The following is a 19418-nucleotide window of genomic DNA, read 5'->3' as shown; positions in this document are numbered from 1 at the left end:
CACCTGGATAGAGTCCCTTTCTGCACTGACTGACTTCTTAGGAGTCTCCCTGCGGAGGCTACTAATGGTGAGGCTTAAGTGGCTCAAAATTAGGCAGCATCCCAAGGTCTATTATACCCATGACATGGGGTAAGATTTAAATTCACAGTCAAAAGTAGTAGGAAAGGGTCTGTCCTGGTGGTTACAGTGCTTGTGAAATCTCACCATGCAGAGAGAAGCAGGAGGTTCATGTGTTTAACGTCAGCTTCCACTACATAGTGAGCTCAGAACCGGTCTGGGCTACATGAGACCTTGAGTCCAAAGGAAACGTTTTTGTTAGCAAACTACATAGAAAACTGTGGCACATGTCCCAGATTTAGTAATTTGTAGGCTAATATCAAACTGATTCTTAGATGAGTACACCCACTTAATTGGCAAACACATTGTCAGGCGGTGGACAAATTCTGGGGATTTATGCCGAAGAGAAACAAACAAAAAATATTAAGTATTTGTGTGCGGTTATGGAAGTGCTATACCTGGGCACATTCTGAAACTTAACTCACGAGAAGGGATGGTAGGTATCTCGGATAAAACTTCTCAGATTGTTTTGTAGTGCGGGTGACTGAGGACAGAAGTGCCCAACGACAGACCTGCCACCAGTTTCACAAACAACTTTATGTACATTTGCAAAGGCAATCTCCTTCCTGGAGCTTACAAAATTGGAGGGCGGCTACTAAACATCTTAGTCTCAAGCGGGACAAATTCAAAAGTGCTGGATAACGAGGGACAGAAGGCGCGGACGAGCTTGGGGCTTCCGACCAAGAGGATAATCAAGGAGACCGCTGAAGACCGCATCCCCTGCAAGGCACACGCCTTCTTCGTGCTGCCGAACCATCAGGACACAAGCCACACACCCACACTAGACTGCGGCAGTAGGCGGGGCTCTCCTCGACCCGCCCCCTGGCCCGCGAACGTGCGTAAGAGGCCAGAGGTGAGAGGTCACGCAGGCGTCATGGCGGCGCTGTGTGGGTACCATGCCAGGGCTGCAAGGAGCCGATTCCTAAGAGCGCTTCTCTTCTCCAAGCCCTTTCGAAATGCAAGCACGGAGAGTGGTTCCGAGAGCGTGGTCGACGACTCCTCTGCTCCTCGGGCGCGCTCAGGCGGCTTCGCGAGCGCACTGGAGCGACTCTCGGAGCTGCAGCGGAAGGCGGAGCTCGGACCGGTGAGTGGGCCTCGCGGCGCACGTCCCGATGCGGGGTCAGCGTGAGGTGGGGCTAGCACGGGGGCGGGGCCATCAGGGAGGGGCCGCGCAGAGGGCGGGGCCAGCGCAGGGTGGGGCTAGCATGGGGCGGGACCAGAAGGAGAGGGGACAGCGCAAAGGGCGGGGCCATCGTGGGGTGGGGCTAACATGGGGGCGGGCTAGCGCAGGGAAGGGCCCAGCGTGGGATGGGGCTAGCACGGGGGAGAGCACAGAACTGGGCGGGACCAGCACGGAGGGCGGGGCCATCGTGGGACGGGGGCTAGCATGGGGTCGGGACCAGCAGGGGAGGGGCCAGCACAGAAGGCGGGGCCATCGTGGGATGGGGCTAGCATGGGGGCGGGGCGGGATGCTCCCCACCCCCTCATTCCAGTGAGGCTGTGCCAGTGACTCAGGGAAGGAGTCCGGTGTAGCTTCCGCCCCTCGGCCTCCCGCAGCGGAGCGCGTGACTTAAGATTTCATTCCCTTCCGAGTTCTTTACCCTGGCATTTACTGCTGGGTGGGCTCGCTCCGCGCACCCTCGCGCGTCATCCTGGGCGAGCTAACGGGTGGGGCCTGTGGGGCGACCCCTGCGACCCACGGGAAAAGGGCTCCAGGGCTGTCATAAACATCCTAGCTGAATGGTTAGGGGATTGACAGTGAATGACAGTTATTGCTGCTGTGAGCTGAGTGTGTAATTTGGGCCGTCAGTGTTTCACGTTCACTTTCCAAAAATAGCCGGGCGGTGGTGGCGCACGCCTTTAATCCCAGCACTTGGGAGGCAGAGGCAGGCGGATCTCTGTGAGTTCGAGACCAGCCTGGTCTACAAGAGCTAGTTCCAGGACAGGCTCCAAAACCACAGAGAAACCCTGTCTCGAAAAACAAAAAAAATAAAAATAATTTTTTTTCCATTTGTATGAAATGGAAGTGTAAGATGGAAAGGTGAACCCTTGTAAAATAGAATAAAACGTTTAGATACACAAAGTAGTGCAAATAGGCATAAGGACAAGGCTGGGATTTTTTAAAAAAATAATTAAATTTGGTTATGGAACATTACACATGTGGACATTTCTCTGGATCAAGGGATCATTTTAGTATCAAAGCTTTTCTTTGATCCAACGATAGGAAGGACTCTAGGACATAGTTTTGTGATTTTTGTCACATGTAGTGACTAAAACACAAATTTTTACTTATAGGACAGTAGTGGTTCTTTTTTTTTAAAAAAATATTAAGATAAAATAAAAGATAAAAAGATAAAACAAGAACTAAAAGCATTGGAATTCGACAAAGCAAACCAACAGAAGGAACAGTCCAAGAAACAGACCCACTTGTTCCATCACCACCGAAGGATTAAACTGGAAGCCATAATATATATGTAGAGGGTCTGGTGCAGACATGCACAGGCCTGTCCGGCTGCTTCCGGCTCTGAATTCCTAGGAGCTTCCCTCATGTCAGCATAGAGGGCCTGTTCTCCTGGTGTCCTCCACCCCCTCTGGTCCTGACACTGTTTCTACCTCTTCCTCCCTGGGTTCACCCCGAAGGGAGGCATAGAGACTTCCTGTTTAAGGGTGGAGTGTTTCAAGGTCTCACTCTCTGCAGTTGTTTGATGTGGGTCTCTGTTTTCTCATCTGCTGCAGGGGAAGGAAGATGACTGAGCTAGGCACTGATCTATGAACATAGAAGAATGTTATTAAGAGTAATTTTATTGCCACTTATTTTTTAGAACAGTAGTATTTATCCTCGGTCCCTGGGCTCTTAGTGTCAGTTTCTTGGTCACCCCAGCAGTGTTAGGCACGGGTTCCTTGAGTCAGATCAGAGATTGGCTGGTTACTCCCACAAGCTCTATGCCACTGCTGCTCTAACATATCCTGCAGGCAGGACACCATTTTAGATCAAGGGTTTGAGGCTGGGTGCGTGTTTATTTTCTCTTTGATACCATGCAGAGGACCTTCCTCTACCAAATATGCTAAAATGTAGCTATATAGGCACCAGCTTGACTTCTCCATGGTCTATGAGTTGTGTCGTGTTGTCTTCAGCTATGGGGCTTTGCTGCCAGTTTGTGGGGAGTAACCTATAGTCATAGCGACAGCTGGGGTAGTTTGGATTCCCATGAGACTCCTTTAGCCAAGAGCTCAGTTAGATGTCACTCAGTCCTGGGACTGCAAGCTTCGTTTGGTGACAAGAAATGGCCAGTTGGGGCTCTGTCTCCCCCATTATTTGTGATGTCTATTGGATTGCCTTCATCTATGTATATATTTTAGAAAACTTCTGTTATATTGGGTTCTCCTAGCACCTCCCAAATGGCCCTTAATTTTAGCTGTCCCTTCCCAAATCCCCTCCTTCAGTCCCCTCTCTCTTCCCTCTCCCCACTAAATCCTCCTCTCCAGCCGCACCTCCCCCTGTCCCCTCTAGTTCCTTACTCCCTACCTTTTGTGGTTCTATGGATTGTAGTTTGGTTATCAGTGACTTAAAGCTCATGTCCTCATATAAAGAGAAATACATAACCGTATTCCTCTTTCTGGGCCGGGGATTCCTCACCCAGGGTAATTTTTCTAATTCCGTCCATTTACCTGCAGGTTTCACGTTTTAATGGCTGAGTAATACTCCATTGTGTAGATGTACCACATTTTTTTTTCACTATCTATTCTTCCGGTGAGGGACATCTGGGTTGTTTCAGATTTCTGGCTATTATGGCTAGAGCACCAGTGACCATAGTTGAGCAGGTGTCCTTGTATGATGAAGAGTCCTTGGGTATGGCTGGATCTTGAAGTAGATTGATTCCCATCTTCATGAGGCACTGCCGCACTGATTTCCATATTGGCTATACAAGATTGCACAGTAGGAGTTCTTAAGGAGTCTAAGTCTTAAAGAGATATTAAAAGTTTCAATTCTTGATGTTTGCGGAGTGACTTTCCTCGTTTTTTCCTCCTGTGGGGACACAGTGCTCTGACTTAGGAGCTGCTGCTTCTGTCTTCAAAGCTGGCAGTGATAAACTGTGTCCTCCTCTTACTCCCCACCTCATAATGCCCGCAGTAACCTGTTTTAATCATATCTGTGGGTTTCATATAACCAATAGTAGTCAGTTTAGTGGAGGAAAGATCTAGGATCTGACCATTGTAGTAGGAGCCGTGGGCCTGCTTTTCGTCCCGCCTGGCTCCCGCACGGCTAGCTTTACACCAGAAATAACAACACACAAATTGTATTCTTTTAAACACTGCTTGGCCCATTATATCTAGCCTCTTCTCGGCTAACTCTCGCACCTGGACTAGCCCATTTCTAATAATGTGTGTAGCACCCCAAGGTGTGCTTACCGGGAAGATTCTAGCCTATGTCCATCCTGGGTTGGAGCTGCATTGCGTGTGCTTCAGAGAGCAGAGCTATCAAGAGTCTGAGCTCACTTCCTCTTCCTCCCAGCATTCTGTTCTGTTTACTCCACCCACCTATGTTCTAAGCTATGAGGCCAAGCAGTTTCTTTATTACTTAACCAATGAAATCAACAGATTGATATATGACACTTCCACATCAGACCATATTCCCTCTCCTGAATTTGGTTCTAATTTGGGTACTCTGTTTTTCCAGGAGGTAAGGTGTTTCCTGGCAGCCCCAGGACATTTTACATTTACATTAGCCCCAGCTTACATTTGCTCTGGCCAGGTCTGCCCAGCTCATACTGCATGGAGTCTCCAAGGACAGTTTTTCTTCATCTAACATAGCTTAGATAACATTATTTTGCTACGCAGCGAGTAAATGCATTTGATTGAGACATATAGTTCACCAATCTCTTGTTTATAGTTCTTGGAAGTCTTGGTTTAGTGGGAAGGAAATGCCTTGGGGAGGAGGGTGTAAGGAGGCTGAGTAGCCTCCATTTTAGTGTCTTGGCTTTGTAGCATCTAGACTAGGATACTGTAATTGAGTTGGCTCTGTGTGTAACTAGTGAGCTGGCTTTTCAGTGATGCCTTCAGAATCAAGTTGTTCTTTACATGAAATCTCATTGCTCCATTAGTGAGACGCTATTGTGACCATGTGGTTTCACCATGCATCAAATACACACCCCGTCGAGGTTGTGGGGAATAGAGGCTATGAGGTTGGGGAGGAGTTACATGGGATATCACTGTCTCACTTCTACTGTAAGTACCGTAAAGGTGTACTAAAGCACTTCCCTGGGGTATCTCGCAGTGCTGTTGGCTAAACCCACAGTTTAAGCTGTGTACTGCAGGGCTTAAGCTCTAACACAGTTCCAACAATAGGCATTTTGTTTTGTTGTTTTATTTGAGACGGGGTCCCTAATATCACCTGCGGCTGGCGTCAAATTTGTGAATCTCCTACCTCCTATATGTCATCATGATTGGCCTGGGTTTATGTTATAATGAAATCACAAAAATGTTATTTTAAAATGTCACTTGGGGGTGGGAGGGCTTTTGTTGCCAAGCCTGCTGACCTGGAGAGAATTGATTCCTGCTAACTGTTCTCTGACCTCCACATGTGCCCTGTGGCATTCCCCTCCCTCCCCCAAAAATGTTGTAAAAAAAGTTATTAGGTCTCTGTTATAACTGCAGGTTGTAATGTGCAATTCAGCAAGATAGTAACTAATTTTTTTCACTGGAGAAATAGAAAACTCAAAACAATAAAGACGCCATGCCATGTCTAATCCTGACTTCAAGGCATTGGTAATTCCTAATATGACAATATTAATTTAGTACTCGTTAAGTAAGGTAAAGTTTTCTTTGGCTCTCTCCTCTAACCGAATGAGCTTTTCTCTCTTGTTCTGCTTTGTTCCGAGTGTTGAGCACAGTGTGGGTGCTCCCTATGGTGGATGTCAGTGAATATCTGCAGTCTTAGTGCCTTTCCTCCTGGCCATGAGCAAGTGGCTCACCATAGGCAGCCTAAGGAGGAAAGGCTTGCTTTTGGCCCAGCTTGAGGGCATAGCCCAGGGATAGCCAAGACCTGGCATCAGGTGCAGAAAATAACGGGTTACATGTGCCTGGAGCTGGGGGTGGGGGGAGAGAAAGAAAGAGGTAGGGAGGGAGAGACAGAGACAGAGAGACAGAGATGAGTGACGGTGCTCAGCTCTCTTTCTCATTCTCCTTTCTTTCTGAACGGGACCCCAGCCTGTGGGATCGTCTCTGGAAACACTCACATCCATGTGCGGAGGTGCGTTTTACATGATTCTATTGTCTTGTGCAGCTGCCAGTGAAGGCTGAACATCAGGGTTACCAAATGGATGCGTGGATAAGCAGTGTGCACAGTGCACACTGCAGCTTCGGCTGCTTCTCACTGCTGCTTAGGCTGGCATCCGCTGTGACTGCTCACACACTGCTTAAGCAGGAGAGTTGAGCTCTTCCTGTGCTGTTCCTAAGGACAGGATTGTTCCTAATTGACCAGGAGTGGTTTAGAGTAGTAAGAAAGCTGAAAATATCCGCTAGTTTTAATTCTAGGGCTTACTGGAAGGTTTTGGTACATTTCTGTCTTAGAGACATATAAAATGCAATGAAGAGAAATGCAAGCAGTTGTTAGGAATTGAGAGGGATTTAGTTTTTGAGAAAAGTCTCACATCACTTAGAGTTTCTGGGTTTAATTAATTGAAGAGTACCTTGAAATTAGAAGATGAATAAATACTTAACTGTGTGATCAGGACTTTTGAAAGAATTTATTTACAAATTATACAAGTAACACTTATTTAAAAAGAGTTTAAATAGCAAGGAAAGTGTTAAATGAAATGTGAGTCATCACCAAGAATTGAAGGCGCAAGTCACAAACAATGCCACACCAGTTTGGAATTATGATTAATAGGGTGGTATTTATTTAAAGGGGAAAAAACTTACAGATCACCGTCCCAGACAACAGCCCTCTGCACAACCAGGAAGGGAGTCTAGTCTCCAGCGGCGGAGCAGGAAATGAAGAGAGAGAGCAGAGGGAAGTGGCCGCTTTTTTAAAGGGAGAGAGACCACACCCCAATGGGCTGGTATCTCAGCGGCTATAGGCTGGAGGAGAGGAAGGACCTCCCACAACAAAGAATGGAGAGGAATTTAATGCTCGCCCTTGAATTTTATGTGTGTACATTTGTACACACACACACACAAACTAAGAATATGTCGTAGATAGTTAAAAAACACAATTGGCTCATGTTGTAGGTAGTCTTCAACTACATTGCCATAAGAGTATACTCTTTCAGTTCAGAAAGTCTTCGTTTAAACTCTTTGTTTACTAGCTATATTTTTAAGAAATTTAAATTCTTTTCAGGTGTATGGGTATTTGCCTCTGTGTGTGTGTGTGTGTGTGTGTGTGTGTGTGTGTGTGTGTGTGTGTGTTAGTGCACTATGAACTATGTAGTCCCTAAGGAGTCCAGAAGATGGCATTGGCTCCTCCAGGACTGGAATGTAGACAGCTGTGAGCTGCCATGTTTGTGCTGGAATTGAGCCTCATCCATCTGAAGAATAGCCAGTGTTCTTACCTGCTGAGTCCTCTCACCAGCCTCTTCTAACAGAATTTCTTTGAAACTTACTGTTAAGGGATTATTGCAAGGTTAAATAATTTATTGTTTAAAGCACTAGAAACTAGTCCCTGCTAATGTAGGAACCCCAGGTAAGGAACTGCCCGCTGCCTACTAAACCCCTTTTAAAGCCTGCCAGATCAGATCTGGGGACCCCAGTCTGCACTCCCTCCCCTGGGTTCCGTACATATCTTGGTTTATAACTTTGCCTTTACCAGAGGCCAGGTTAGACCTAGCTCCCAAAACCCCAGAAGGTACATCCTACTGGACCTAAAGACATGCTAGTTACCAGAACTGCAGGCCATTAGGCCATAAAACCAGAGAGGAAAGAGAAACCAGGAGCAAAACACCCATCCAACAAAGACAAATGCAGGGAATCAACACCTAGACCTGGGATCACCCCAAATCCAGATGCCTAAACTCCAGTGGAAAAGCACAATAACAGAAAAGGCAATATGGCACCGTCAGAGCCCAGGTACCCTACAACAGCAAGACCTGAAAATGCCAACACAGCTGAAGCACAAGAAAATGACCTTAAAAATGATTTTATGAAGATGATAGAAGTCCTTAAAGTGGATATGAAAAAAAAATCTCCTAAAGAAATTGAAAAAGACAAAGAATTGGAAGAAGTCAGTAAATCCCTAAAAGAAAGCCAAGAAAAAAAAAAAAAACAGATGGAGAAAACCAAGACCTGAAAATGGAAATGGAAGCAATAAAGAAAACACAAAGGGAGGGAATCCTGGAAATGGAAAATCCAGGTAAGTGAACAGGAACTACAGATGGAAGCATCACCAACAGAATACAAGAGATGAAAGAGGGAATCACAGGTGTTCAAGACAGGAAAGAAGAAATAGATTCATCAGTAAAAGACAATGTTAAATCTATAAAATTCCTAATACAAATAATCCAGGAAATCTGGACACTATGAAAAGACCAAACCTAGGAATAATAGGAATAGAAGAAGGAGAAAAAACCCATCTCAGAAACCCAGACAATATATTTAACAAAATCCTAAAAGAAAATTTTAACCTAAATAAAGACATGCCCATAAGGTACAAGAAGCTTACAGAACACCAAATAGATTGTAACAGAAAAGAAAACCCCCTCACCACATAATAATCAAAACACAAAACATATAGAACAAAGAGGCCAAGCAACATATATAAGACAGACATATTAGAACCACACCCAATTTCTCAATGGGGACCCAGAAATCCAGAAGGGCCTGGACTGATGTCTTGTAGACTCTAAAACCATGGATACCAGCCCAGACTACTATACTCAGCAAAATTGTTAATCACCATAGATGGAGAAGACAAGATATTTCATGACAATATCAAATTTAAATAATATCTATACATAAACCCAATTTTATAGAAGGTCCTAGAAGGAAAAGTCTAAACCCAGGATGTTAGCTATACCCACAAAAATACAGGCAATAAATAATCCCACACCAGCCAAACCCAAAGTAGGGAAACACACAGACAACACAGACAGACAGACAGACAGACACACACACACACACATACACACACTCTACCACCACCACCACCACAACAACAACAACAAAATTAACCATCATTCATCATTACCATCTGTCATTATCAGTTGACTCTCTATGCCAATAAAAAGACACAGGCTCAAACGGAATGAATACAAAAACAGGATCCATCATTTTGCTACATACAAGAGACACACCACAACATCAAAAGTAGACATTACCTCAGAGTAAAGGATTGGAAAAAGGTTTTCCAACCAAATGGACCTAAGAAGCAAGCTGGTGTAGTTATTATAATATCTAACAAAATAGACCTCCATTCAAAATTAATCAAAAGAGATGGAGAAGGGTATTTCATACTCATCAAAGGAAAAATCTACCAAGATGGCATCTTAATCCTAAACATCTATGCCCCAAATGTATGGGCACCCACACTTGTAAAAGAAACATTACTAAAGCATAAATCACATATAGAATCCCACACAATAATATTGGGAGCCTTTAACACCCCACTGTCTCAAATGGATAAGTCATCCAGACAGAAACTAAATAGAGAAATAATGGATGTTGTGACTCAAGTGGACCTAACATATCTGCAGAACATTTCATCCTAATATAAAAGAATATATGTTCTTCCTAGCACCTCATGGAACCTTCTCCAAAACTAACCACATTCTTGTCACAAAGCAAGTCTCAACAGATTTAAAAAAAAATGAAAAAGCCTTCTGTATCTTATCAGACTACATATATTAAAATGATGTCAGCATGTAGAAGAATGCAAATTGATTCCTATCTATCACCCTGCACAAAACTCAAGTTTAACTTAAAGACCTCAGCATAAATCCAGATACACTGAACCTGATAAAAGAGAAAGTTAGAAATAATCTCAAATGCATTGGCACAGAAGACAACTGCCTGAACAGAGCACCAATGGCGCAGACACTAAGACTGACAATTAATACATGGGACCTTATGTACTTGGATTTTTCTTTGGGCTACCAGCTCAACTATGAAAGTTTGGCCGTTAGCTTAGGCTTATCCCCAGCTAGCTCTTATAACTCAAATGAACATGTTTCTTTTAATCTGTATCCTGCCATGTGGCTCAGTTACCTCTGCCCTGTGCCATGTCTCACTTCTTCAGGGTCTCACTGGCCAGTCTTCCTCCCTTGTTTCCAGAGTTCTCTCTCTCCCCAGAAATCTTGCCTATTCCCTCCTGCCTACTCATTGGCCATTCAGTTCTTTATTAAACCAACCACAGCAACACATCCTCACATGGTATAAACAAATATTCTAAAACAACTTCATTAAATTGAAAAGTTTCTGTAAGGCAAAGGACATCATCAATAGGACAAATATGGCAGCCTACAAAATGGGAAAAGGTCTTCACTAACCCCACATCCAACAGAGGGCTGATTTCAAAATGTATAAAGAATTCAAGAAACTAGGTTTCAACAAACCAAATAATCCAATTATATAATGCGGTTTTGTAGAATATTATTTTAAGATGTTACATTTATTTGTTTATGCTGTGGTATATTTTTTTTAATGATGCAAAACTGTGTTGCTCTCTTCTATGTTGCATTTTTTTTTAACTCAGTGAAGCAGTGGTACCTTGCCTGTCTAAAACACATGATGGTCTAATAAAGAGCTGAATGGTCAATAGTGAGGCATGAGAAGGAACAGGCAGGGCTGTCAGACAGAGAAAATAAATAGAAGAGGAAATCTGGGAGAAGGGATGAAAGAACAAGGAGAGGAGGATGCTAGGGGCCAGCCACACAGACACACAGACACCCAGACACACAGACATACAGACACACAGCCACACAGCTACACAGCTACACAGCCACCCAGACACACAGCCACACAGACACACAGCCATACAGCCACACAGCCACACAGCCACACAGCTACACAGCCACACAGTCACACAGCCACACAGCTACACAGCGACCCAGCCACACAGCCATACAGCCACACAGCCATACAGCCATATAGCCACACAGTCACACAGCCATACAGCCACCCAGCTACACAGCCATACAGCCACACAGCTACACAGCTACACAGTCACACAGCTACACACCCACACAACCACAGTCACCCAGCCACACAGCCACACAGCTACACAGTCACCCAGCCACACAGCCACACAGCCACACAGCCACACAGACACACAGACACATACCCACACAGCCACACAGCCACCCACACAGATATACAGACACATAGATACACAGACACACAGACACATAGCCACCCACACAGCCACATAGTCATCGAGCCACATAGACACACAGACACACAGCCAGCCATGGAGTAAGAATGAAAGTAAGATGTACACAGGTAAGAAAAGGAAAAAGCCCAGAGGCAAAATGTAAATGGGATTCTTTGAAGAAAGCTGGCTAGAAACAAGCCAAGCTAAGGCCAAGCATATATAATTAAGAATAAGACAGATTCAACGCAATGCCTATCAAAATCCCAGCAAAATTCTTCAAAGACCTCAAAAGAGCGGTACTTAATTTCATATGGAAAAGCAAAAAACTCAGGATAGCCCAAACAATCCTGTACAATGAAAGAGCTTCTGGAGGCATCACAATCCCTGACTTCAAACTCTACTACAGAGCTACAGTACTGAAAACAGCCTGGTATTGGCATAAGAACAGACAGGAGGACCAATAGAACAGAATAGAACACCCGGATATCAATCCACACATCTTCGAACACCTGATAAAGAAGCAAAACATATCAAATGGAAAAAGAAAGCATATTTAACAAATGGTGCTGGCATAACTGGATATCGATATGTAGAAGAATGAAAATAGACCCATATCTATAACCATGCATAAAACTAAAGTCCAAATGGATCAAAGACCTCAACATAAAGCCAGCCACACTGAACCTTATAGAAGAGAAAGTTGGAACTACACTTGAACACAGGGACCCACTTCCTAAATAGAACCCCAGCACCACAGACACTGAGAGAAACAATTAATAAATGGGACGTCCTGAAACTGAAAAGCTCTGTAAAGCAAAGGACACTGTCAACAAGACAAAATGACAGTCTACAGAATGGGAAAAGATCTTCACTACCCAACATCAGACAGAGGTCTGATCTTCAAAATATATAAAGAACTCAAGAAATTGGACACCTAAAGATCACATAATCCAATTAAAAAAAATGGGGTACAAACCTAAGCAGAGAACTCCCAACAGAGGAATCTAAAATGGCTGAAAGACATTTAAGAAAATGTTCAACATCCTTAGTCATCAGAGAAATGCAATTCAAAACAACTCTGAGATTCCATCTTACACCTGAAAGATGGCCAAGATCAAAAACACTGATGACAACTTATGCTGGAGAGGTTGTGGGGAAAAGGGAACACCTCTGCATTGCTGGTGGGAATGCAAGCTGGTACAACCCCTTTGGATGTCAGTGTAGCGATTTCTCAGAAAATTAGGAAACAACCTTCCTCAAGATCCAGTAATACCACTTTTGGGTATATATCCAAAGGATGTTCAATTGTGCCACAAGGACATGTGCTCATCTATGTTCATAGCAGCTTTGTTTGTCATAGCCAGAACCTGGAAACAACCTAAATGCCCCTTGACTGATGAATGGATAGGACAATGTGGTACATTTACACAATGGAGTACTACACAGCAGAAAAAAATGACAACATCCTGAATTTTGCAGGAAAATGGATGGAGCTAGAAACATTATTTTGAGTGAGGTAACCCAGACACAGAAAGACAATTATTATTACATATACTCACTCATAGGTGGTTTTTAAACATAAAGCGATGAAAACCAGCCTACAAACCACAATCCCAGAGAACTTAGACAACAATGAGGACACTAAGAGAGACCTACATAGATCTAATCTACATGGGAAGTAGAAAGTTGAAAAAGGACAAGATCTCCTGAGTAAATTGGGAGCATGGAGACCTTGAGGGAGGGTTGAAGCAAGGAGGGGAGAAGCAGGGAGGGGAGCAGAGAAAAATGTAGATATATATATATATACATATATATATTATTCATATATATATATATGCGCCTCTATGTGTGATTTATTTGGGAACTGGTTGGCAGACCCCTCTTCCCCAAAGCCAATAGAGTAAAAGGAGAAAAACAACAGCAAAATGTTGGCGTCCCAACATGGGGCTAGAGTAAAAAAGAAAATCTAGCAACAGTTTGGTACAGATCTAAACAGAATTCTTAACAGAATAGTCTCATATGGCTGAGAAACACTTAAGGTGTTAAACATCCTTAACCACTAGGTAAATGCAAATCAAAATGATTCTGAGATTCTGTCTTCCACCTGCCAGAATGGCTAAGATAAAAAACATAAGCTCATGCTGGAGAGGGTGTGGAACAAGGGGAGCACTCCTCCATTGCTGATGGGGGTGCATACTTGTACAGCCACTTTGAAAAATCACTCTGGTGGTTTCTCAGTAAATTGGAAATCCATCTATCTCAGGACTCAACTCTACTGCTCTTGAGCCTGTACCCAAAGGATGCTTAATCACACACAAGGACATTTGCTCAACTCTGTTCATAGCAGCCTTATTTGCAGTAGCCAGAATCTGGAAACAACCTAGATGTCCCTCAGGTGAGGAATGGATAAAGAAAATATGGTACATTTGTACAATGGAGTATTACTCAGCTGTTGAAAAAATAAGGAAACTAGGAAATTTGAAGGAGGATGAATGGGAAATAAAAAAAAAATCTTCCTTATTGAGGTAATCCAGATTGAGAAAGACAAACATGGTATGTACTCACTCATAAGTCGATATTAGGTGTAAAATAAAGGATAGCTATGCTATAGTCCATGGACCCAGAGAGACTAGGTAGCAAGGAGGGTACTAGGGTACTCTTGGATCTCCCGGGAAGGGAAAACAGAAGAGATTTCCTGAGTGGACTGAGGGCAGGTGAGGATAGGAACATGGGTGATCAGGTTAGGGGGTGCATTGGGGAGAGTACTAGAAGACATTACTGGAAAGGGGAGCCATTTTGGGGTCAGGTAAAAACCTGGCACAAGGGAATCTCTCAGAAATCTACAAGGAAAACCCTAGCTAAGATTCCCAACAACAGCCGATATTGAACTGGCCATCTCCTGTGGCCAGATTGGTGCCTAGCCCAGTTGTCATCAGAGAGACATCCAGCAACTGGTGGAAACAGATGCAGACCCACAAACACTAGGCAGAGCTCAGGGGAAGAAAGGATTGTAGGAGCCAGAGGGGTCAAGGATGCCACAAGAAAACTCACAGAATCAACTAACCTGGGTTCATCGGGCCTCAAAGAGACTGAACCAACAACCAGGGAGCCTGCACGGGACGGACCTGGGCCCTCTACATATATGTGACAGTTGTATTGCTTGGTCCTTTTGTGGGACTCCTAACAGTGGGAACAGGGGCTGTCTCTGACTCAAGGCTTTTGGGACCCCACTCTTGATACTGGGTTGTCTTGCCCAGGCTTAATACATGGAGAGGTGCTTAGTCTTACTGCAAGTTGATATGCCATGTTTTGTTGATGCTCACGCGAGACCTACACTTTCCTAAACAGAAACAGGAGGAGTGGGTTGGCTGGAGGGTGGGGAAAGGACAGAGGAGGAATGGGAGAGGAGACTGGAGGAGAGAAGGGACGTGGAACTGTGGCAGGGATGTAAAATAAATAAATAAATTTATTAAAAACAAATTAGTCCCTGCCAATAAGCATAGTATAGTTTATTTGCTAGTACTGAAAATTGGTATTTTTTTTGTATAATTTTGAGTATTTTCCACATTGCTTCAAATGATCAGTGTATACACCATATTAACAGTTTTGCTGGTGTTTTATATTATGGCCAGAATGTAATTTATTCAGGTTGTTGCTGTTCCCCCTAATAAAGATATGACAGCAGTGTGCATGGGTGTGTAGGAAAGCAAACCTGGAAGATGCCCTTGGGAGGAAGCTTACCTCCAACTCCTGCGCACAGTGTTGGGACACTTGTTTCTGTACTGTAGTAAGGAGCGGCAGGCTATGATCCCGCCCTGATCCTACACAGCTAGCTTAGCCCCGGAAATAATAACACACACATTGTATTCTTTTAAACACTGCTTAGCCCATAGCTCTAGCCTCTTACTAGCTAACTCTCACATCTTGATTAACCCATTTCTAATGAGTGTAGTACCACGAGGTGGTGCCTTACTGGGAATATTCTTAACCTGCATCTATCTCGGAGAGGAGAGCTATGGCGACTGCCTGACTCGGCTTTCTTTCTCCCAGAATTCTGTTCTGTCTACTCCACTCACCTAAGGGCTGGCCCATCAAAGGCCAAGCAGTTTCTTTATTAACCAATGAAAGCAACAGATAGATGACACTCCCACATCACCATACTACCTCATCACCATGGGGTTTTTATTATGTGTGCATTTGCTTTTATTACTTTGCATTGCTTGAAATGAACTAAGGGCCTCATATGTGCCTATGCTAGTGCCCTGTAGCTAGCTCTGTCCCAGCCCACCAGCAGATGTTCTTGATGTTGGGTGACCAAACCAGACTTCAGAATTTGGGAGCTGGGATTGCCCCTGGTCCCCGACTTTAAGTTAAAATTGCTCATATTTGTATTTTTTATTTGATAAATCAGCTTATAAGATATACTTGTAGTCACACAAATTACATTTAGAGCACATATATTGGGGTTTTATGTAAGATTTCATTGGTTAGATGGTTTATGCTTGATTTTGTTTAAAGATAAACATTGTTGTTTCCTAAACAAGTTGCTCTCCCTGCTGAGATGCCTTTCCATGTGCAGATTCACTGTGAACCTCATTCCTTGTCTAGCCTTGGTGATCCCACCATTCCTATGAAACACCTTCCAATGTCCCGTGCTTGGCTTCACATTGTCTTTATAGAATGCTGGCAGCTCTGGAGTTTCACTGAGGTCATTTCTGAGCCTGTTGTCTTCCACTGTAATTGTAACTCTTGGAGAGCAGGGTTCAGTCTCTTGTGGTCTTTACATCCACTGCATAATGCCTTACATGTTAAGCAGGAATATATGTTGGTTTAAATTGTAAAACTTAGTTTGTTGGTTGAGTAGTTATAAATGCAAAAGTAACAGCTCAGAAGCCTGCTTATGGATTTTAAACTATGTATGTATAGTGATGAAATTTCAGGTGGTGTCCACCGACTTTCTTTGTAGCATATATTAATCTTTTAAAATAATGGATTTCATTTTGGCATTTTCAAGTATGTTAGAAATTGATCCACATAATTCTTTGTTCTAATTTCTCATGGAAGTTACTATTTATTTAAAGGTCCTGTGTGTTCTATGACTACTTGTGAGCTCGCGTGGCCACATCACTTTCTTTTGGTAAAATACCAGCTTTGATGCTGGCGTTATTTTTCAATTTGTTAGTTGTTTTGCTTATTTTGAGTATAAGGACCAAATATTTTTTATTATTGTGATCAACACAGCTTATTCTGGTACATAAAAGGACTACTGGCTAATATTTGATAAAGATTATTATAAATATATTTTTCTATTTCTTTTTTTCCTTTATGGGGTAGAGCATCAAAGCCAGAACCTGGCACATGATAGACCATTGCTGTATCTTTGAGTGACATCCCAGCCTTTCCACTCCTAAATCTTAAATCCTTAATCACTCTTATTTCATTTAGACAGTGTGAATCTGAACACTATGACAATATGAACTGTTGTAGTTTATAACTCATGCTAGCTGCCCACAGATGGCAGTATTGAGCAAAGAATGGGTTTTTCTGTGTTCAAGCTACTACTACTGCTTCCTTACAGTAGAGGGTGTCCTGTCCCTTCAGTACATTGAAAAAGTGGTTTTCGGGGAGTTTAGGGCCTGCACAGTTAAATATCCTTGTGCTTTAGATTACGGAGAATACTGACATTATAGAACACTTTGCAGTTTTATTTATTTAATTAATTTATTTATTTTCACAATATCTTCATTTGGATTTCATGTAAATAGTTTTAAAATGTTTCAATTTTTTGTTAAAATTTCATTCTTTCTTTTCTTTTTTAATTTCAAAATCTTAGCCAGACATGGTAGTCCATGCCTTTAATCTTGGCACTTGGAAGGCAGAGACGGGTGGATCTCTGTGAGTTCAAGGCCAGTCTACATAGTGAGTTCCAGGATATTCAGGGCTCTGTAGAGAGATCCAGTCTCCAGAAAAACCAAACCAAATAAACAAAACAAAGTTAAAAAAAAAACCCTTGAATTTTCCAGAACACTGTTTGTTTATTAAGTGTACACAAGCGTTTTGTCTGCATGTTTCTATGTGTGCTGTGTGGATGCTGGGAATGGAACCTGGGTCCACCGCAAGAGCAGCGGTCTCTGCAGGCCATGATGGACTTACACTGTCGTTGAGCTCTTTTTGGAACACCAGAGATTTGTTTCACTATAAAGGGTGGGTGCCTCAGCAAAGAAGGTATTGTGTCAGCTTCAATAGAAAGGGGAAAATGATCTCCACTATATAAATATAATAACAAGATTATGTGCTTTTATTTAACCCTTCATTCTTACCCTCCCAGGTTTTTTTTTAAATCTTCCCAATTTTATATTAACAAAAAGAAGTCATTCCACTTTAAAAATTATTAACATTGTAAAGGGATGTTGAAAAATGTTTCTTATTTTAGCCATAATGCTAGCCCTTTTCCTTTACATTGTAAAGTTCTGAAAGAGTTACTAAGATTTAGTAATAAAATCTTCTGAAACATTCACTTCCTTCTTAGAGAAAATTGTCAGTTAATAAAGACAATGAGATGGTAAATTGAAGTAGATAGACTTCTCAAGAGAGTGGCCTTTATTAACACTTAAAATATGCTTGAAAGCAGTGGTCACATCATTCCAGAAAGGAAAGAAGATTTATAGTTGGCATGTGCTATATGTGAAGGGTGATCATATCACCTGGCCCATTTAGACCCTTTTCTTACTTTCACGCTCAGTCTTCGTTTCCCTACGTGTGGGTCTTTGCTGACACCTGTGTTTAAATGTCTTTTGGCCATTTGAAATTCTTCTGTTGAGAATTCTCTCTTTAGATCTGCACCCCATTTTTTAAATTGAATTATTTGGTATTTTGATGTCTAATTTCTTGAGTTCTTTATATATTTTGGGGATCAGTCCTCTGTCAGATGTGGGATTGGTGAAGATCTTTTCCCATTCTGTAGGCTGCTTTTTTGTCTTCTTGACTCTGTCCTTTGCTTACAGAAGCTTTTCAGTTTTAGGAGGTCCCATTTATTATTGTTGCTTTCATTGTCTGTGCTGCTGAAGTTATATTTAGGAAGTGGTCTCTTGTGCCAGTGCATTCAAAGTTAACTCCCACTTTCTCTTCAGTCAGGTTCAGTGTACCTGGATTTATATTGAGGTCTTTGATCCTCTTGGACTTGAGTTTCCTGCATGACAACAGATAAGGATCTATTTACATTCTTCTACATGTTGACATCCAGTTATGCCAGCACTATTTGCTGGAGATGCTTTCTTTTTTCCATTGTACAGTTTTAGCTTCTTTGTCAAAAATCAGGTATTCATGGGTGTGTGGCTTAATGTCAGGGTCTTCAATTTGATTCCATTGGTCCACTTGTCTGTTTTTGTGCAAATACCAAGCTGTTTTTATGACTCAATAGTAGAGCTTGAAGTTAAGGGTGGTGATGCATCCAGAAGTTCCTTTATTCTACAGGATTGTTTTAGCTATCCTGAGATTTTTATTTTTCCATATGAAGTTGAGTATTGCTCTTTTGAAATCTGTGAAGAATTGTGCTGGGATTTTGATGAGGTTTGCATTGACTCTATAGATTGCCTTTGGTAGGATAGCCATTTTTATTATGTTGATCCTACCTATCCAAGAGCACAGGAGATCTTTCCATTTTCTGATATATTCTTCAGTTTCTTTCTCCAAAGACTTAAAGTTCTTTTCATACAAGTCTTTCACTTGTTTGATTAGAGTTACCCCAAGATATTTTATGTTATTTGTGGCTATTGTAAAGGGTGATGTTTCTCTGATTTTTCTCTTGGCCTGTTTATCATTTGTATATAGGAGAGGGCTACTGATTTTTTTTTTGAGTTAATCTTGTATTCTGCTACATTACTGAAGGTATTTATCAGCTGTAGGAGTTCCTTGGTAGAATTCTTGGGTCACTTATGTATACTCTCATATCATAAGCAAATAGCAAAAGTTTGACTTCTTCCTTTCCTATTTGTATCCC

General features: G+C 42.5%; 1 protein-coding gene across 1 annotated transcript in view; it reads left to right on the top strand.

The window, feature by feature from the left end:
- The first annotated feature begins 972 nt into the window (after positions 1-972).
- The window catches only part of Mrps28 (mitochondrial ribosomal protein S28), a 124866-nt gene continuing 106420 nt past the window's right edge, over positions 973-19418 (top strand). The window contains exon 1 of the mRNA XM_005361794.2: positions 973-1201. Coding sequence (XP_005361851.1) covers positions 992-1201 — 210 coding nt within the window. The 5' untranslated portion in view covers positions 973-991. The remainder of the gene's footprint in view (positions 1202-19418) is intronic.

The sequence above is a fragment of the Microtus ochrogaster genome, linkage group LG5 (assembly GCF_000317375.1).
Source record: "Microtus ochrogaster isolate Prairie Vole_2 linkage group LG5, MicOch1.0, whole genome shotgun sequence".
NCBI lineage: Eukaryota > Metazoa > Chordata > Mammalia > Rodentia > Cricetidae > Microtus > Microtus ochrogaster.
Note: the sequence above shows the minus strand (reverse complement) of the source record. Positions and strands in the feature narration are given on the sequence as shown.